Raw genomic sequence first — 21709 nt, forward strand, 5'->3', positions numbered from 1 at the left:
TGTAAAACAAAAATGAACACATATACATAATTTACATTTTATAGAGCAATTTCCATTTGATTAATAAATCACTTCCTTTATACAAGGCTTGATTAACCGAGTAATAAATGAAAATGGTAAAATATCTTGCAAAGCAGAAAGAGAACCAGAAAACTAAAATGAACCACTGTTTATACTAATCTTTTCTTAAATCTTGTCCATAGAAACCCTTTTTTGTTCTCTCCATTGATATACAACTATACTGCCTCATAAATAATAGAAAGAAATAATTTGAGGTCTGACTAGTTGCCAAACAACAAATTGTCCCAGGCTGTATTGCTCAGATCATGGTTAGGTTTCAAACATGTTCATTTATAGCAACCTCTTTTTGTGAAACAGCTGAATGATTCAGGCCCAGTATTTGGCAGGCCTTTAAATCAAGAGCTCTGTAGAAGGTATCTGATGATGGTCATTAATGTTTCCTGTACCAATTGCAATCACTAAAGACTAAAGGCAATTTTAAGGTCAGTTTCAATAGATTCTGCCAGGGTACAGATCAGAGTTTTACAAAATTTGGCTAATTCTTCAAACTAATTTTAGAGGAAAATAAAATGTAGATGAGCTAGTTTATGGATGACTGCATCTGAGGTGCCTGTCCTGAGTGATACAAATGCAATTTGGAGGCATTTGTAATTGTTTCTTTGCATTGCTTTTAAGTACTGCATGTTGAAATAAGACCAAATTCACATAGGCAGCCATACAGAACCCTCCTTATTTTAGAAAATATCACTAAAACCTGTAAAGCACTGTATCTTCTGTAACAGAGGCATTACATTTACTCAATTACAGGGGGAAAAAGAGGGATGCAAACAGAGGGTAATGGAGAAAGAAAATTCATTTCAGCTTTGTCTTTTGCTGAACCTCCTTAAAGGAAGTGTAAAGTCATATTCTTACAGAATCTAAATTCAATTTGCTCTGTGGCTTTCCAATGAAATTTTGATTTGAATTAGCAAAACTTGAAAACTGGGTATTAGCCTGACTACAAAGATGCCAGATGGACACAGCACAGTTGGAATACCTAAGAGTTGGAAATGAACATGCATAAACAAATAAAAGACATGCTTATCAGTAAGGCACAGTGTCGTTTTCTGAAGTTAATTTCCATAATGAATTAATATAAAACACTGAACACTGAGAGGCAGTTGGTGCCATAACTAATGAAAAAACCATCCAGCTTTCTTCATCCTTGCTTTTATACAAGCCTCCTGCAGGACAAAACTGCATATAGGCTTTGGTTAGAAGGAGAATCCAAGGCAAAAGGAAGGGCCTGGTCATGGGAAATTCAGACCTCATCTGAAATCCAGTTCCCTCACTGACAATTCACTGGCAGCAACTGGCACAGGACATACAGAGCACTTTGTTTGCAGCAGCCTCTGGGGTAGCAGTAACCAAATTCAGATTATATACTTAATAAAGCTGAGACTTTCTTTATGGCATAGTTTCAGGAGCTGGGACCTACACACAGACCTTAAGGAGTTAAGATATTCTACATCCAAATAAATCAAGCTACAAGTTCATGGCAAATGTGGGTTTTCTGCACTTTTAGAAGGATTTTTCCATACCTGAAAAACTGTCTTTGTCTAAAGCCATGAGGTTTCTTGCCTGGTAGATGTAACAGCGAAGGTGGTAAGTATATACTCCTGTATCAAATAAATAAAACCAGTTCAACTGCATTATAGGGGTTTCTTTTGTGTGATGAAGATAGTTTGTACAAATGCCTTACACATTTTAACATAAGCACTGTAATAACATTTTTGCTTTTCACATGATGAGTGTATTAATACCAATGGGCTAGCCCCTGAGAATATTTGTTTCAACACAAAGCAGAAACAAAAAAAAATCACTAATGCTATCTGGGCTTTTTTCACCACACAATCATCTAAAAAATCCTTCTATTCAAAAATTACTCTTTGAAACAGTTTGATAGTCTTGTTCACACAAAGAGAATCAAGAACTGGGCACACCTTTGCTTAATTTAAGTATTCACTGCAGCACTTCCAAGATCTTGGGTCTTTCACATTTTTAGCTCTTAGCCTAGAAAGTTACTCCAGTTGCAACTCTTGTCTCTTTGGTTAAAAGATTTTAAAAAATAAACCACTACATGTTAGGTGCAATAGCTTAAAAAGAAGATGTGAGTGGCCCAACCCAGGACCGTGTGGGGCTAAGTTACTACAGCTTTTCTTTAAAAGATGTCAGGTGTAACCCTTTCAGCCCTTGAAAAATTCTGAGTCACCATCGTTGGGCTGAAACCTCTGCCCTCTGGCAAGAAAAAGTGCTATTTTCCTCCAGCTGTTAATTATTAAAACAATATTCCCCAGGTTCTAAAATATTTAAGACTTAGACATCCCTTCTCAGCAGGTTGATCAAGTTCTGCAGAGTTCAAATAAAGACAAGTCAGAGCCCCTCAAAAAGGATGTTAAGTCTCAGAATTGACCTCTATTCCTGTTAACTAGCACTGGTGGCTCCCATCTCAACTTCTTTGCTTTTGTGATTCACATTACAGTGATTACAAAGAATTTAAAACACATCCAGGTTGGCACAGTTACAGTTTTGTTCACTTTGCCAACTCAACTACATGGTACTGCTTCCTTTGGGCCAGGCATTGTCTGATCTTGCACTGAGCTGGTTAAGTAATGTGAACCAACAAAAAAGTTAAATTTAGCATTAAAATTCCTGTTATAAAATGTTATAAAAATATCTGTGTGACAGCAGACTGAAATATTGAAATGACTAACTGTAATTTTTCTTTAATAACTTAAATAGGATCCAATCAAGGGTCTGATAGGAATTACTAGAGAAAGCACATAAAGTTAGATGTAAACCACAAAGATTTATGATTCTGTTTGAAACCAAAATGTAACAGACAACATTTTTGAGAAAGGAATTGTTAAAGAACCTACTGTCAAAATAGCAGGAAACCATTGGTGTATTGGCACCAAACACTGTTGTAGCTGACTCCTTGGCTTTGTTTGAACTCTTCCCTTCTTCATCATCAGCACTATTGTCTGCTCCCTGAAATTACATACAGAGAAAAGTTATTGAGTATTTACAAACATGGAAGGAACTTGATAGAAATGGACCATGTGAGGGAATTTATTGGCTTCCATCTCCCTTCCAGCACAAGGAGAAATTTACTTCTGTGAGTGAATGTACTTTACAAGATGTTTACTCATGTCCAGAGGTCGTTTTGTGTTGCCAATTGAAGCTCTGAAGAAGTCATGTGCAGTCATGTCATCTTACTTCCAGAATGTTTTATTTCTGGATATCTACTAGCTACCTATCAGCTCTTAGTGGAGGAAAGCTCGCAGGTCTTCTGCACTGTGCTGTGGCAGAGAACTGCTCCAAGGCTTTCTCCCAGCACTAGCCCAGGAACTATAGCTGTAAGCAAAACTGAAATAGGACTCAGAGCAACCAAATTAACTGGAGAAAGAAAATTCTGTCAGTGAATCCTTGATCAACATTTGGTGCAAAAAGGAGAAACAAACCAAGAAAAAAGTGTGAAGTTTTGTTTATGCTATACACTCAGAATTATTATATATTTTATAAAATCAAAGGAGGCTTCTCACATTATTTGCTACAGTTTCTATTTTGATAAATAGAGGTTATTTGTGAAGCCATGTTAACATCAAAAGCTGAGGAATAACTGCATTCTGCTCATCTATCTTTGTCATACGAAATTCTGGCTTCTCCAACACACTCTTTTCTTTTCTTATGTTTTTTTTTTTTTGCTACCTTTTCTTGTGTTTGGTTGTTTATACAACCAAATATTCATGAGGGGCAGCTTTTTCCAAGCCTGTTGTCTTTTGTGCTGATGTTAAAACATCTAAATTACATGCACAAAAATCTTGAGCTATCTTTTCACTTGACTTACAGGAGGCTTACCTAGTAATTTGGCCTTTTGAGGTAAATCTCACATAATGCAAAAATAAAAATAATTAAAAAATAAAGTAATAAGTAGGATTAAAATTATAAAATATAAATAATATATAATGTGATATATAATATTGCATATGTCATTAAAATATAAAAAATTAGTAAAAATACAAGAATCTCTACCCCAACTTTAATGATTCCTTTCTGACTAAATAATTTAAACAATACACGCTGTATTATCTTCTCAGTTATACACTAGTTTAACAATGCATGGGCTAAAATGCCCAATATATTTGTTTATTTACTGCAAAGTAACAGGTTGACCTTTGAAAGATGTGTTTGACATTCTGTCTCTTACCAAAGCACCTTCAAGTTTAAAGATAGCTGCAGCACCATGTGTCTCTGAGGGAGCCATTTTGCGTCTCCATCGTCTTCGGCGGAAAGTGTCAGAGCTGCGCTGCTCCCAGTGAAACTTCCAGCCAATCAAGGAAGCATATTCCCATCCTTCTTGGTCTTCATATGATGACCTTCCCTTGAAGATATAATTTCTTGTTATCCACTGTGTTGTGTAACAGTAGTAAAAAAAGCAGCGTTTCCTCTGGCAGGCCTAAAAACCCCCTCCTAAACCAAGGCTAGAAACATCAATGTACAAAAGATAAAGAAAGGGAATGCAATGAAAATGTAAAAGGTTGTTGTAGATTTTTTTTGCTTGGTATTACATATTTTCTTCACTCAGGTAATGAGTAATCTCATGCAGATTTAAAACCAAACAAACCAAAACCCTCACATTATTACAGTGTACCAGTCCCTGCCTGGATCTCTGTTCCTTACCCTTCCTGCTGTCATTCCCTCCGACTGCTCCCTCCTGCGTTTCCGCACCAGCCTTCGTCGTCGATGCGTGTGGTACATTTTCTCTGCAGCAACCCATGACTTGGGTTTAGTGTCTGGAGGAATAGTAATTCCATATTCCCACCCTAAAACAGAATTGATGAGTCGGTACATTTTCAGAAATACAAGCAAGATACCTGTGTGTGGTGTGTGGTCAGCACAAACTGGTTCCCCACCTCCTTTAGTCCCCAGACTTCCTGATTCACTTCATAGCATTACTTGGTGACTCATCCTATGGGTGAAGGCTCACAGGTAAATTATCAGACAGATCCAAACCTGGCTTTGCCACATATTCTTGGTGCAATTTCAGAGGTTTCAGGTCTCAACCTTCTGATTTCTCTAAAAGCCTCTCAATTGCTGCTACTAATCCATTAAATTAGAAATTGAAATAGATGCAGACAGTGAACACTTTCTCAATGTCATATTATCTGATTCCTTAAACAATTTATCCAAATATTTCCTTGGTATTTTTCCATTGGGCAACCAATATCAGGCTCAGAATATTGCTACAGTTTTGACATGTGTCCTCCTTCATTATGAACTACAGCAGGCTGTCCCAATATCAGCAGGACATAAGGGATAGGGTAAGATAAACAGTAAATCTTACCATGTTCATCCACTGCTCGATTTAAATCAGATTTCCAAGCATCATCTTCCCACACCCATCCAAAAGGACATGTGAATTCACGTGGGGGTGGGGCTTTTTCTCCATTCTTTCATGTAAGGGAAATATAACAGTTTTCTGCATTAGTAGGGTAAATACACTGTGTAGCAAAACATAGTAGTCCTTCTCTTAAATCTTTACTTATCCAGTGAAAAATTTAACTCTCACCACATCTGTGAAGCTCTGCTCAGATGCTTTCCATTCCCCTCCAGGATAGCGACTCTCATTTTCATACACTTCATCAGTAAACTCAGTATGACCAGCATCAGCTTCAGTCAGCAGACTGCACGTCCAAAAAAAATACAATAATAAAAAACCCCAATTTTAGTTCATTACAGAAGACTTATAGAAACATAGTTCAGAATGTGCACACATGGGGGTATTCTGCATTGTCCAGCTATTCAAAGGAAACTTAGAAAAAAACACTGAAGAAACTCCAGTTGTAGTAAGCATTAGGAGGAGTATTACTCATAAATATGAGTGAATAGCTGAAATGTTTAACTGCTGTTTTATTCAGGATCTGCTTTGAATACATCCTCTTGGAAAAAGAAAAAAACATCATAAATTTAAGTGTAGGAGACAAGGACTCTGTATGAATTATATGCATCTCTAAAGCACATACATCTATGTATATACTAAAATTTGGCACTGTATTTAATTTTGTTTTCATTTATGTTGTTGACAAGGCAAGCAATCAATTAGCTAATATTTTTCTAATTTGCAAGTAAAAGAAATAGGAGAACGTGAAATCAGATAACAGCCTGTTGCTATCAGGCACAGTGGTTCACTGTGGTTTAAAAGGCACCAAAGTGTGTTCCACACTGCCCTTTGCTGGCCAAATCGAGCCACAGATCCTCTCCCAGTGGAAGCAGCTGCATGGCAAAAATATGTATTTCAACAGGATTTCATGCAATTTCTTCACAGTACCTTATTCATAAAAACAATATAAACATATACAGTTCTTTAATATAAACAAAACCTCATCCATTCATGCCTATAACTGATAAAATTTTAAAATAGCACATATTTTTCCCGCACTGTTTTTCCATAGCAACAGTTCTATTTATTTTTCACCATCAGAACACAAGAATTTAAAATGGGTCAAATATTTTCTTTTAGGAAGAAAGAAAAGTCTCTTTCTCATGCTGTTTTTTGTTTATGAAACAAATAATGTTCCCAGTCTGGTTTGAAGTGTGGCAACACAGTTGGACTGGCACAACTCCAGAGCTGAAAACCTCTGGCAGAGCAAGACTGAACCTGCTGGAGCTGAGGAAGGGCTGACACTTCATGAATTTGGTCTGCCAGGGGAGGAGCTGCCACATGGCACCACAACCTTCTTCTGGAAGCAACGCCTGCCTTGAGTCAGTTTGAGAAATAACCTGTGACAGTTGTTTCATTTCTTGTTATTTTTCAACGTTTAATGAAATAAGCACAAAAAAACCGCCCAGTGTTTGTGAATGCCCATGTAAATGCTGTAATAGTGTTGCTACAGCATGAACTGCAGATTTATACTGGATGCCACGGTTAAATTTCATCCAGGGAAAATCCACCAATATAAGGGTCTGCTCTGAAATCATCACAGCAGGACCTGTGAATCTCACACAGACACATGTAAGCCTCCTAGTAGCTTCCTAGGCATGAAATACTACTATTATCCCTTTCTAAAAGATGAAGAACTGACACCCAGAGAATATAAGCAATATAGCCATCATAACATGGGGACTGCAAAACCATAAGTTAGTTCGTAGAAATGGATACTTTCTTTCTGTTGCCTGTTTTGTTTTACTTTTTAAAAAAGGTAATGTTAGTTCTAGCACTATTAACTAGCTTTGACTATTGGCTGGTCTTTGCTGCCCTGCAACATTCAGCTTAAAATCCCTTGCTCATCCAAGGAAACAGAGAGGAGCTTTTACTCAACACCACAAATGCCTTTATTTCTATCTGCATTAAATTAAAATAATCTGACCTTCTTTCAGGATCAACCATCCATTCTCCTTCCCAGTCCCAGCCCTTTGGAGGTAGAAAGTACTCTCTTTTCAGTTTGATTTTTCCTGTAACATCAGAAAACTTGTGGCGACCAACAAGTCCTGAGGTACCCCACTTTCCAAAAAGGAGAGCCTGATTTTCATACTGTGTGGGAAGAAAGCAAAAATCCAATTATTATTTAGAAATAATAAACAGCTTTTAGGAGGAAAAAAATTATATATTTATGTAACTATTATAACTGAAACATTTTACTATAAATTTACTTCCTCTGAAATTAAGTACTCCCTTTCCACATCACTCTGCAATGTCTTCACCAATTTTTTTCTTTGATTTTCTTCTATGCTGCCTGGTAAACAATCTTCTCAGTGTAATGCCTCCCTACAACTACAGTAAAAATTTCTCTAAATTAAAGCTCTGTTAAATAAAATTATGTTACATTATTCAAAGAAGTTCCTTCTGTTCCCTAAATGCATAATTTTGTCATTAATTTCCATCTCAAATCTCCTCCTATTTAAAATATTTTCTTTTGTAACATGTAGAACTGAATCAAAATCTAATCATAGTAGGTACCAGGGGCACGATTCTGATGTCAGCCCTGCCTATTTCCCCTCCTGGGATTATTTGTAGTTTATGATGGTCTTGAGTTTTCTGCACTTATTCCTGGAAAATTGTTGGATTGTTGAAGACCAACAAAAGAGACATTCAATACCTCTTAAACTGTATACTTAAATAATGCTTTGAACACCCATTGCTTTAAGTGACTTAATACAGCACTACTAAATGTGTAAGCATAGGTGCAACAGTGACATCACTGTAAAAATGTCTTTTTATTAGCTATTTTACTGCTACTGGATTATATGCACCATTAGGTGAGGTAGCATATAAACCACACCTGCTACTGCCATCCTAAACCTCTATTATTTGCTGTGGGAGTATTTCAAGTATTTGAATTCTGAATTTGTTAACTCTTCTCATTGAAATGTTATTGTATTATTGCTTTTTGTCAGCAACAGTAAATTTTCTGCTGCTACAAAAGAACTATTATTAAGCAAAACCACTTGTATGCAAGTATCATTTATAGAAGTGAAGAAGCAATTTAAAAAAAGGGATTATTCACATGCCAAAACATAATAGTTTAGATCTCTATCTTAATTACACTGATAAAAATCTAAAATAAATATACTTGAAATCACTGGAGTTAACCAGATTTGTAGTGACTAACCAGTTTAGAATCTGGTCTGCTGAAGTTCATCTGGTAGGCACAATGGACTTGATCATTAATTGCCTTGAATGGGTTCTACTTGTTTCCTTATAATAAACACTACTCTCCCTTTCTGTCAAGCATGCAAAGAAATTCAAAAGAGCTCCAGCTGCATTGAATTCCCAACATTCACATCCAAGTTTAAAGTAAGAAAGCAGTGCTGGACATACCATTTCTGCAAAAACACTGAATGTTCCCTCTGCAAAGCTATTAAACTTCTTTTCAACTGCACTGAGCCCCAGCCAAATGTTAATTCGTAGCTCTGCAGGCATTTTGACATCTTTGGTCTTGTCCTGTGGGTACTGGCACACAAACAAAAATGTTATTCTTTGTTCTGTTATGGAGGTATCACAGCTTTCAGTAAAATATATATAAACAGAGAGATATGAGTAACAATACATATTTATTTATCTCCTCCTGTACTGCTTTTTCTCAAAAGCCAGTAATAAGTACTACAGGAGGAAAACATTCTTTAAATTATACCTGCCTAGGGCATGTAAAAACCAAACACATTAATGGTAGTATTATCCCTGTTCCTGTATATTCTCTCCCAAGTTCCATTCAGCAATGAGTTTTCAGTGTTGACAGCAACTTAAAACTTCAATGTTAATATTGGAGTTTCTTGCTCGGAGACTCTGGAAATGCAGAGTTCAGCAGGGATGGTTCAGTAAAAGCAGAATCAATGGTGGTTTGAATAAAACCATGAGGTTTTGTCTGCATTGAGACGTTCATGAATATAACTACTAGTAAAATTACAAACTCTGTAAGTGCTCTTGTTTTAGTGTCAGATTGCTTTTCTCCTGGTTAAGTTTATTTCAGTTGAGGACAATATCAACTTAGATGGAGAAAGGCATTCCCATTCAAGAGTAAGAGTCAAGTCAGAGAGACAACTTCTGGGTGTGGACATGCTCCATTGCTTACAGAAAACCATCCAAAACCGAGTAAGTTTTTGGAACTTCTCTGACTTACACTTATTATTCCCTCTGAAAGTTTCCATTTATGTCCACATATCAACACCAGCTGGTATCAACTGGAATTGATATCAACTCCAATCCCCAAATATCAACTCCAGTAACACTTTAAAAGTTTTATCACAATTTTGAACTCTTTTAGAAAAGTCTCAGAGATAGGGGCAAATACTGGTTCTAACTGGCTTATGATAAACTGAAAAGTTCTGTGATATTTTGAAGAAGCTAAATGCAGTTGGCTTCTAATCTGTCCTGAGCTTGATACCTCATTGTTCATAGTTTGTTCACATGTTTCATACTCATGTCAGATGGCATGTCAATTCAGGGAGTTAATTATTTCTTAAGGATAAAAAAATAGTACCTTTAAGAAGATTGTTTGGGTCTTTCCACAATATTTACCAGACGATTCAGGGCTTGTTGTGGAGTACAGCACTTGGTGTGCAGGAACACGAGCATAGGCCAGTCTTTTCTCCCCGCGGATCATCCATATGATCACATCAGGCATGCTGTTTTGTGGCTGAGGATTATTTGTGGGGAAACAAGAGTTAAGAAGAGTAATTAATTGAACAATAAACTAATCTAGAGCTGAGAAAAGAGAAACATAAATAAGGGCTTATGTCAAAGGATTTGTCTTTTAGAATCATGAATGATGACGAACATGATAAATAGAGGGAATTGTTTTGTTTTGCAAGTAAACCAATATATACTTCTGAAATAATAATAAAAATACCATTGAGATTTCTGGAAAACAAAGTAAGTTTTATTAAAAAAAATCCTTACATATTTTATAAAATTTTCTAGACATTTTTTGTATCTCAGTTCCCTTAAGGTGATGATAATGACCGGATGCCATATGCTGATGCTTTGGACTGATCTGCTACATATTAAAGTACTTGTGATGCTTCCACATTAAGGGTATGTAATTGTAAGACTTTTAGCAGAAGACAGAAACCACCTATTACCTTTTTGGAGTTCTGTGCCCACCTTTGTGAGTTAGCTAAAAGTCTGGCCAATTAATTGATCTTTTTTTTTTTTTTATTCAGTAGCTCTACAGACCAGAAGCAACAAATTAGAAATGAAACCATTTCTAAAATGTTGTGAAAAACAGTTATGAGACAGCCAAGATGAAAACAGAAAACATTGGTAAAAATTTTTTAAAAATCCACAGAAACATATTTAACTCTGTCAGAAGTTGATTACTATGGCTACAAGCTGTGGAAATCCAACATATACCCTGCAGTCCCTGAACCAGAAAAGTGACTTGCAACTCTGGGAGAAATCACAGAGTGATCATTACCCAACACACATTCTCAGTGAGAACATCTAACAAATGAGTTTTGTAAAAGTAAATTGCAGTTACAGAGGGGAACATGTTTACTTTCACAGGATCTAAAATTAATATTCTACAGAGAGTGGATATTGCTTGACCAGCAGTGAACTTTACACCCATTTGTGTTAGACAGGTATTGCTAAACTAACCAGTTCTGCTAAACCAAACACCAGTATTGTGAAGCACTAACCTCTTCACTCAGTTGCAGTAATCTGTCCAACCAGTCCTCAATTTCTGTCAGAGTGGCTTTCACCTCAGTAGCCTCACTTCTCATCCTTGCTGCCGCTTCTCCAATCTGTTTGAGAGACTTGAGGCGCAGCTTTTCTATCTGAGTGTCAAGGACTGTAATATTAGATTTGCCTTCTATGAGGGGAAATGGTTTACTGAAAAGAGAATATTTTTATGGTTAATAACCCAAGTGGCTTTTATTTAGTTACACTTTAAATGCAGACATGCAAACAGTGGCAATGGATTGAGTGCCATCATTTCTGTGATTGAAAACCACTGGAACAGTGCTATTGCATCTATTTCTGCAGAGATTTTCAACTACAAGGTATTTATAGTAAGCAAGGGAAAGGCTGTACTTACATAACAAGCACCAAGGTAGAACACCTTGAGGTCTTTGCTTTAATGTAATTACCACCAATCAAGCTAAGGAAAATCCATTTCTCTATATACTCACAATAAAATATTATCCTCTCAAAATGTACATCTCAAAACCAAAACCAGTGCCTTCAGACCAAGATTAGGTTCCTTTCCTTCCCTGGAAACTGTATATTCTCAGAAATTCAATATACAAATATGGTTTGTGGCTATGACTAGATTTATCTAACCCTCTGGCAAGAAAACATCAAAGAACTCTGAAAGACATCTGTGACACAGAACTTTTGAGACAGTAGAGGGCAGAGTAAGTATTCAATGGAACCAAAAAGTCTCAGAATCCTGAGTTAAAAGGGCCTCTCAAGGATCATTTAGCCTTCCCTCTGAACAGAACACCCCCAAAAAATCATACCATGTGTGTGACTGTGCTGTCCAATTCCATCAGAAAAATGAGAGGAGGTTTGAGGAAAAGGCAGCTTTTCAAAGACCAATGACTGTATCTCTTTAGCAGAGTTCATTAAAATGTCTTTAATATGATATTTTACAAAAAGTTTAAAAATTTTCAAAGACACTGCCTAGTTTCTCTTCTTTGACCTATATTTAATGCTATGAACTTCTAAGGGTTTTGATTCTGTAAAACTTTGATAGCAACTATTGTGCCTTCCACTGGAGTTACTTCTGCTAATCTGAATGCAAGGGCTGTCTGCCCTGGAAGCTGCTTTGACATCAATCACATGCACCAGATCATAACCTTCAGAAAGTCAAATAACTTTAAGTATTGCACTGAAAACTCTCTCAAACTTCTAACTTATTTAAACTTTTTCATAGCAAGGAAAAATCTTCTAAAGACAGGGAGCTATGTCTTTGACAGAAGTTTTTTGAGTTTGTTGAAAAAAAAAAAACCAAAAGAAAATTGTATCCCATCAGCAAAATGAAGTTCATTTGGTGCTATATCTAAGTGCTATTGCTCCATAATTGTTGAGTGATATTTTATAAAACAATGGTCTGAATTTATAACAGTGCAAATATGTGTCAGGATGAGGAAATGGCCTGAAGTTTCCACACTGGTTCCATGTGACAAAAGTTTGCCCTTCACATTTTATTTTCCTTGAGTTTGTCAGTCCTTTTTATCTGTTTCTTTCAGATCACAGGATTCTATGAAGTTATTAGTTTATATTTTTCTGTAAGTTTTCTATCATGTAATTCTTTGCTAGTACATACTGACCTCCACTGTTTGTTTTTCTTCTGCTAACGTTTATATTGGCTCAACAACATGATGAATTTGTTCTCTCATTTCATGTTCTTTGTTATTTCCTCTTATGGATAATAACTGTTCTGTCATTTTCCTTTTACTTTTCCTGTGCTGTTTTATCACCCACTTGTTTACTCTCCCCATCTCAATATCTCCTTTTTGAATGTCTCTTTCTCATACAATTCCTTCCTCTCTATTTAGAATATATTCTCTTTCAAAACTCTAAATGCTGACTCCTGCTGCCTTCTCTGAACACTCCCAGACATACAGACACATTGACTAAAAGCTTATTCAAAAATATGATCTTTATAGCCCATAATCCCTGCATATCTTTTGACTTTTTTATTTTGGCCTTACCAGTGAAGTACTAGACTTTCTTCCCTCTTCAGTTTCAGAAATAACAATGAAACACAGGTAAACCAAAGGTACATGAGGAATTCTAAAGAAGGGTGGATGCAAGAAAGGCAGCAGAGAGGCCCAATATCCATATTCAGAAAAATCCTACCTCAGATTTTTTTCAAGAGATATTGTTTTGTCTTATCACTGTCAGTAATAAAACTATCCTGAGATACTGGAGAATTACACAACCAGATGGATTATTTGATTGGCAATATCCATGATGTTTTACTTTTGGAATTTCAGTTCTTAGGTCAATTCATGAGATTAGTCAGTTTTATAGTCCTCAGAATTTGTTTTCTGACTTAGCAGAGGCAATAACAAAGATTCTGAGGAGGCCTGGAATGATAACATAAGAGAGAAAAAAAATTCTTTTACCTTATGTCTTCTGTAAGATCATCAATCAGCTTCAACCACATCTCTGCTAATCTGTTTTCAGACACTTTAGCCTGCATTCCTGATTTTAAGGTGGCTAAGTTGGATTGCTGAGGAATTTAAAAGAAAAGAATTTGCACTTATAAACTTCCAGTGTGGTTTATGGTCAGTAGGAGTTTCAAGATTTTGATCTTATTTATTCATCTGTGTAAAGGCCAAACCAATAAAAGACTCATGTTTAAACCTAATTTGTATTTAACAGGACTATTCTGATGTTCTCCCCCACTGTATTCAACAAAACATGAGAATAACAGTCCCACAGACTTAACAGCTCCAACCAACACTGAGGACTCTTCCTTTCCCTGGGAATTCCCTGTGGCTTCAAGCAGGAGCATGCTGAGCCTTGCTAAAATACGGGCCTGTGATTAACAGTGCGATTTGTTACACCAAGAAACTTTTAATTTTGACTAAGAAAAAAGGAGAGAAAGTATCACAAAATTTCCAAAATTTGCTCAAAATGCCACTTTTTCATTACACCTCTAAATGAAAACGAGTAAAAATGAAAAAGATTTTAAATGTCTTACCAGTCTTTCAGCCATGTTTAGGATTACATTCACAGGGTCTAATCTATGACTTATGTCCTCCCAAAAAGAAGTCAGCGTTACAACAGGCTTTGTGTTTGCCCATGGCAAGTAGTAATAGTAATTACCTGGTGTGAAACATTTGTATGTAAGGTTTAGAATTCATGACAGGAATAGATACTGTACACTTTTGCTACATTCATATCATTTATGTACTACAAATCATTAAAAAATAAGCTACTCCAATTTCACAAAAAGATTTGCATTTTCAAGCCACTATAGCATGTGTTGAATGGTAAACATTCACTTCAAATTGTTTTGAAATCCAATAGGTTTTAAAAAATAAATTAGCTGTTAACATCTTCTTTCCCATAACATACTTATGTAGATGGTGCATTATTATAATTTTATCCTTGAAATAAAATATTCAAATAATAATTTTCTAGAGTAAGTCTGATTATTTCATTTAATACACAGGAGGAAAAAAAACCAACTACCCTTTGCAGTTAATAAAAAAATTATAGCCAAAATGTATTTTCCTGTCATCTAGCTAATTTTTTTTTCTAGGCTGAGAGATGTATGACTTAAAAACAAGTTATTATTTTATTCTAAATCAGAATATTCAAATCATGTTTTCCCTACTTAACTCTAGATACCTCTAAAATAACGTGAATTCTTCTCCTGGCAAAGTTTGTGTATATCTAGTACGTGGTTAAAAGATTTCACTGAATTCTGTCCAAATTTCACTATTAGTAGGGCCTTGCAGCACGTATTCCATAAATGCAACTTCACCTCAAAAGCTCTGAAGACTCCCGTGCCCTTTTCTGTCACATTTTCAGGGCGGTTTGGGCTGACACTCCACAGCTGCAAACAGCACACCCAAAAGGCAGTTTTGGAGTATCTCATCCCCACGAAATACTTTTATATTTACCGTCGAACACGGCGCGGCTGTACTGGGTGGTTGACGCCAAGGGTTTGCAGGTGCTGTCAAATTTGTTGCCGTAGTTGCCGATGCTGACCTCGAACTGGATGGGCTCCCCCGTGTCTTGCAGCATCGTGGCAGAGTGAAACACAGCAGCCAAGCAGAACTTCCGTCTGCGCTGGTATTTCTACCAAAACAACGTTTTCAGTTGGATTTCAGAACGGGATCCACAATTATAGAAAAACAATAGTAATAGCTAAATAGAAATAATAGCCTCAATGTTTTTACTGTTTTCTGAGAAAAGAACAAAAAATATAATGTGTATAATAAATTACTGAATTTGATATTATAAAATGTTTCAGATTAACCCTTCTTGCTACAAGGCCACAACCATTTTGTAGCCACTACTCCTCAGCCACCAGTAAAGGCCTCTCTTAACTTGGAGATTGAACTCTATTGTACTGATTTTATTGAGTTAGATCACTCTCTAAAATCAACCAGCCAGGCACATCTCCACCACCAACAGTGACAATAAAACAAGGATTTACCTCGACAACCAGTAAGTCATCATTAGGAATCATTTCTAATTTTTTACTAACAGGCTTGCTTTCAGATAATGTAGATAGTTCAACCAGAATTCTCCCTCTATATGCAACTCCTTCTCCCTGTAACATAAACACATATCAAATAAAATTTTATATATTTGCCCTAAAGAAGTGTATATTTTTTTTAGCTGTACACAATTCTGGCTTCACTGAAGTGTTCTCAGAACTCCTACAGAGGCATGGATGTCCATATTGGAACAAGTGAAATAAAGTAGTTGGCTTAATGCTGGAAGTGAAAATCATATTTATGCAAACAAGGAAAGAAGAAATACAAATGCATGTAAAGGTGCAGTTAGTGAAAATTGTGAAAATCATTTCTGCTCCTTCAAAAATACCTTTAAAACAAAGCCAGATAGGAATGGAAAATACTATCATACTTCCTTACTAAATTTAAAATATTATTCAAAAAACAAAGAGCAAGAGGCGTGTAGTGTAAAAAAAAATTAAAATTATTAATTCATTGATTAAAAAGAATTGGGTTAACTCTTTTATGAAAAACAATTAATAAAGAAACTTACCTTTCCAAAGTTTAATTCATCGTATGGGTCTGGGAATCCAGTGTATTCTCTTGGACTTCCATAAAAGTTTAAGTAACAAGGCCCAAATGTTGGTAAAAATCCAACTTCAGTTTCTCCAGAGTTTGCTAACAGAAGATATTACCATTATATCTTTGTTAATCACCATATTGAGCCAGAAAGAAACAAGTAACATTGCTATCAAATCCATTAGAAGGAATGTTAGATATTAGTTAGGTATTAGTAACATGAGAACACTTTATTCTCTGGATATATCATATGAATTTAAATTAATTATACCAATGACTGTACTTGTACCTAAATTCACTGCACAACACTTACACTAAATGCAGCAAAACACTTCATGCAACACAGCACTTCACGCAGCAAAAATCTCACAGAATGAGAGGAATTTATGTCCCACTCCAAATATATGGTTTTAATTTATGTGCAAGGGTAATGTGCTCTCATGCTAACAGAAAACATGTTTTCTAGAAAATGTGAAGCTGAGTAAAACAACATTTGCAATCACTTAAAGGCACAGGCCAAAGATCAAACTAAACAGCCACAGGAAAGATGCACTCTCTAGCAGAAAAAAGAGGTGAGAAACAAGTCAACTTTGCAACAGAAATTTCCTGGAATGACCTGCAGCACAGAGAGGGATGCACTTATTTCTCACAGGAAAAGAAGGCTGAGGTAGGACAGTGACAGTAAAGGGTTGTGCCCCGTGTGGCCATGCCACTGCTGAGTGACACGAGTGGATTGTAAAAGTGGATGTGATGTCTTGATGTCATTTCCTGTCAACAAAGTCACCTATAACCTGCACAATATAAAATAAAGATTTGCAGCTCTCTATTTTGCATTTGCCTATTTTCACACCCTTACCTCTGAATCAGAAACAGTTCAAAAATGGAATGAAAAAAATCATTTGAATAATGCCCAATTTTAAAAAAATTCTAAGACTGAACTGCTCACATCCGACCTCAGTATGACTAGGTTTAAGATACAGATATGTGTTAAATTCACTACTTACTGATGCTAATAAATTAAACAGAATATAAATTTAAAAACATATAGACAACAAAAAACCTCCCAAAACTGGAATAAAAATAATTTATTTTCTATTTTTTTAAATTTAAAATTCAGTTGTTTATTTACAGAAGGCTAATGATCATGTATAATAGAAAGTGATTCCGAGAAATTATTTCAGCCTCTAACTTAATGTTACTTTTTAAAGAAAGGCGGATAGTAAATGAAGTACCATGTGGATGAATGTGGATTACCTTTCAACTGCACTCCACTTGTATTTCTTTCTCACTACTTAAATATTTACCAGAAATTCTTTCAAACCTGGATGTCCAACTGGAAAATGTCACCTCTCCACGTACTAACAGAATCAGATTTTATTAGTTTGTTTATAGAGCTTGTTAAGCATAAGCAAAACAGCCACTAATTATTTAAGGCAGTTATTTACTTCTGCAGGGCTCTGCAGTTGCAAATATACCCGTGATCTCAGAGCTAAGTTAAAAATTTCAAGCCATTGTTAGACTAAGCACTCTGTAATTGAAGCAGCTACATGCTCATCTCTAACACACAGCTTGAAGCACCAGCCAAACAGAAATATTTTCAAACTAATTCCAGTGCCAAAACTGGTTTATAGAGTCAGTTATGTTTGATACTCTTTAATCACAATGGTGAAATCTTTTAGACAAAGAATTATTAAAAATATTTTTAAGCTGATGGAGTATCTCAGGCCATACTCTTCAGTTTGGGCAATGGAAAACAAAATCAGTAACAGGTGAAGAGATAAACCTTCATATGATGAAGCCCCTGTTCCCGAAGATGAAAAATCTATATTATGAAAAGAGAAGTAGTTACATGACGAGTGATAATAGCATTAAAAAAACCCCACACATCACAATGCAATCTCCTTTAAAAATAAAGTTGAAAGCCTGAGACAAAATAAATTTCATATGGGCTAGAATTTTGCTTCTGGTTAATACATGAAGGTATTACTCTTCCTGTATAAATTCCAAAGGGCAAAAAGCCAGCATATATCTGACAAAATAGCTTGGTTTAGTGCTTATTTTTCAGCTTTGTACAATTCTCCTCCACACAAAATATAGATTTATTTTTTAAACTACTTTAAAAATATTAAGGACATTTTAAAACCCCACTACATTTCAGGGACCCTTAGGGTCTATTTACATTTACTGAGGACTATAGACTAGCTCAGTTTCACAATCCTTTAGAAGCCAGAACAGGCTTCAGGCACAGCACTAAAAAGAAGACAATAGAAATGGCTGTTCCAACGCCAGTACCTGAGCAGAGAGAGAAACCAAACTAATCTCCCAGTGACTGAGTGTCTGGGTTTGATAAATGCTCTGTGACTCAGCAGCAGCTCAGGAGACACACTCATAGGGGAGTACAAGGGATCTCTCCAGAGCTGAATTCTCCCCAGCAGCCCAACCCCTCTCTCTCGGCTTTCCCAATGCCTTTTGCTTTTGCTTCTGGCTGTGCACAGGATATATAAGAACAATATTTGCATGAAGTCTTACTTCAACAGCAGTCCTTCTAAGAGGACTACTTCATAAGCTTTTATATGACTGAAAATACAATTCCATCCAATTCTTGCCTCACGTCAGCATAGGATTGGAGCCACTAACTTTGTTTCTAAACACCTGATACAGCCACCAGCTTAAAGACAAATTGGTCTCAGACAAGTACATATCATAGAGATTTTATAAATACAACAGAAAAAAGAATTAACTTAGATTCTTATTGTGACAGTGCTGAAAATGTTTTTGGGACAGTGTCCTTCAAACTACTGTAGACAGTCAGATAAATACATGCTATGCCTGTTTAACCTTGAGCTTTACAATGCTGTTTGGATAACTAATATGCCAAGCCATGATCACTAAAAAGATAAAACAATTTTTCTGGCAAGTTAACACAGAATCCTAGTGTAGCAGCTGGCCCAATTGTATGAAAGATCTTGCTATAAAAAGAGGTGATTACAGATATAGATCACAAAGAAATGATCAATAATCACAAGATTATATTAGAACATAAATGTAACTGGATTTTTTCTAATATTTTCCAAAATATTGGCAGAAAAAGTATTTCTTACAATATTTTAAAGAAGAGTTTTATTACAAAGCTATTTCCCAATGGGAACAATATTTTAGGCACCTCATATCTCGTCTAACATGTTTTCTTGCTGTTAAACAGTTTTGGGTTTTAGCTGTATGAAATTACATATCCAGACATCTCTACTGATTGAAGCATATAGATCAGTTGTCTGCAATCATAGCAGTGCAATCAAAATCAGAGTTACAAAATAGGAGTACAGAGCACTTGTGCAATGAGATGCAGTGCCTGCTTCTCTGATCAGAGCAGAGACTGACCCAGGTTCCCCAGCATCTGCAAGCAGCCCAGTGGTGTCCAGGAAATGAGTATGTGGTCCTAGATAGTTCCTTTAGGATAACTACTCAGGAACACTCCACAGCTTTTAGGTTCTTTCTCAGAGATAGAACAGAGACTCTTATGAAGTAGCAAAAGGAGTCTTGTTTACCAGTGTCCAAAGGAGAAATGGTTCTGAAGCAGTGAGTCCAGATTGTCTTGAAATTAAATATCTATTAAGCATCTAAGTAAATTTGCATATCTTACACATGGTCACATAGTAGATTGTGATATCACATCATTTTCTGAATTTGGGAAAGTACTGGGAAATTTACTCAATTCATTAGCACATATTTATAGTGGAAAACTAAATCCTGAATTATTACTATTTCCATCATGATGTGGTTTAGTCATGAAAATTTTAATACTTTACTTTTTAAAGTCCCATAGAATGTTTTCTAGGAGCATATTTAGAATATTTCAAAAGGAATAGACAATCCTGTTGCCAGGGAATTGAGAAACTATAGATAAATATATACTTTCTTAGAACACTGATCTCTGCCATTCTGTGTAACCCAAGAGAAGATTGTGTGTTACACACTGCTCAAGCAATTACCTTCAACCTCTCCTCCAGAAGAAGCAATTTTTGAGAGACTTAAATATGTTGTTCCAACTACATCATTTTTTGTAAGTCGATCCCTACAAAAAAGGAAAAAAGAGAAAGATTTTATTTAAATATAATGCTAGTCATCACACCCAGGGACAAGCTACTAGTACATACATTTTCTATGGCCTGAAATGCTTCAATATTACTAACAAAACCAGCAATGACAAGTTACAAAAGTGGGCTGTAACACATGAATAAGTCACCTGACTTTTACACTATCATTAAACAGTGACAGTGTTCAGTTCTCACTGCACACAATTAAAAATAATCTCATGTTACACTAATCAGATCTCTGGTAAAGAAACCATAAAGGTACTTAAACACTTGCTTAAACACTCTCATGCATTGTAAAAATACCTGACATCTATAGAACCAGACTTTTCTTATTATCTTATTTTCTTTTCTTATTATCTTCTTTTCATATTTTCTTATTCTTTGATTATTATTATTTAGCTTCTTAAGTAATTTGATTAAAAGTCATAACTCACCAGTCAACAATTGAAAGTTTTATTTTCTCACACATTGAGGGAAACTGAAATAAAAAAGCAATGAAAGTAAAAAATATCATTACTTTTTTCACCTCTGCAATGTCAATGCCTTGAGTTCCAAGAAAAAGGCTGGTGACTACAGAAACAAGAGTAAAAAAACTGACCTTGATTTGAAGATAAATAATTTGATTCCATTCTGGATTAGCATTTTTCTCAATGATGTTTGTGCAAACCTGCCAAAAATGAAATCAAATATACAACAGAACAACATCAAAGATAAAACAGAAAAAAAAGTATTTACTAGCTATGATTTAGCACACATCATCATCTGATTGGAAAAATTAGGGGTAGTAGTAAGTGAATCCTGGATTAAAGCTGCAATGAGCCATTGATGCTCAATGAGTTTTCCACTGATAAGCGCAGTTAGAGTAATCTGCACATGCAGCATTAATGACTTTCAGAGGAAAAGAAAATATTGAAACAGTGTTTAAATATGAGATTTGGGTTATCCTGGTTTTTTTCACTAGTGACAAATAAATGAAATTATTAAAGTTTGTTAATTCCACAAGCCACAATTTATTCTGCTTTTATCACTGCAGAGAAATGAGATGAAGGAATTACTTGATTCCACCTTTCTTTATGCAGATTTTAGGGTAGATGAAGAATATATCATAGGGGAGAGGCTGCATTATTTGCTGGTCATGTCTTCCTAAGATCTTTTACACTACTGGATGTGGTAACCTGACTATGCAGCATATTAAATGACTGACTGATAAAAAATTTACTAGTAATGAATATAAGTTGTGCAATTGTGTTCCAGATCAAATTTGGCATTCTAAGGAACACATTATTATTTAAATGTACAAATGCAGTTAATCTGTGCAGAAAGATCCGTAT

General features: G+C 35.6%; 1 protein-coding gene across 1 annotated transcript in view; it reads right to left on the reverse strand.

The window, feature by feature from the left end:
• The window catches only part of MYOF (myoferlin), a 61009-nt gene that overhangs the window by 16431 nt on the left and 22869 nt on the right, over positions 1-21709 (reverse strand). The window contains exons 14-32 of the mRNA XM_054276620.1: positions 20977-21045; positions 20813-20856; positions 20274-20356; positions 18068-18106; positions 16259-16383; positions 15684-15800; positions 15145-15322; positions 14217-14341; positions 13636-13742; positions 11200-11392; positions 10041-10196; positions 8882-9013; positions 7431-7594; positions 5633-5747; positions 5408-5513; positions 4744-4886; positions 4271-4444; positions 2940-3051; positions 1602-1679 (exon numbers count right to left, since the gene is read on the reverse strand). Of these exons, the coding sequence (XP_054132595.1) occupies positions 1602-1679; positions 2940-3051; positions 4271-4444; positions 4744-4886; positions 5408-5513; positions 5633-5747; positions 7431-7594; positions 8882-9013; positions 10041-10196; positions 11200-11392; positions 13636-13742; positions 14217-14341; positions 15145-15322; positions 15684-15800; positions 16259-16383; positions 18068-18106; positions 20274-20356; positions 20813-20856; positions 20977-21045 (2260 nt within the window). The remainder of the gene's footprint in view (positions 1-1601; positions 1680-2939; positions 3052-4270; positions 4445-4743; positions 4887-5407; positions 5514-5632; positions 5748-7430; positions 7595-8881; positions 9014-10040; positions 10197-11199; positions 11393-13635; positions 13743-14216; positions 14342-15144; positions 15323-15683; positions 15801-16258; positions 16384-18067; positions 18107-20273; positions 20357-20812; positions 20857-20976; positions 21046-21709) is intronic.

The sequence above is a fragment of the Melozone crissalis genome, unplaced genomic scaffold (genome assembly GCF_028551555.1).
Source record: "Melozone crissalis strain CALT ecotype California unplaced genomic scaffold, PUWL_Pcris_2 ptg000019l_1, whole genome shotgun sequence".
Lineage (NCBI taxonomy): Eukaryota > Metazoa > Chordata > Aves > Passeriformes > Passerellidae > Melozone > Melozone crissalis.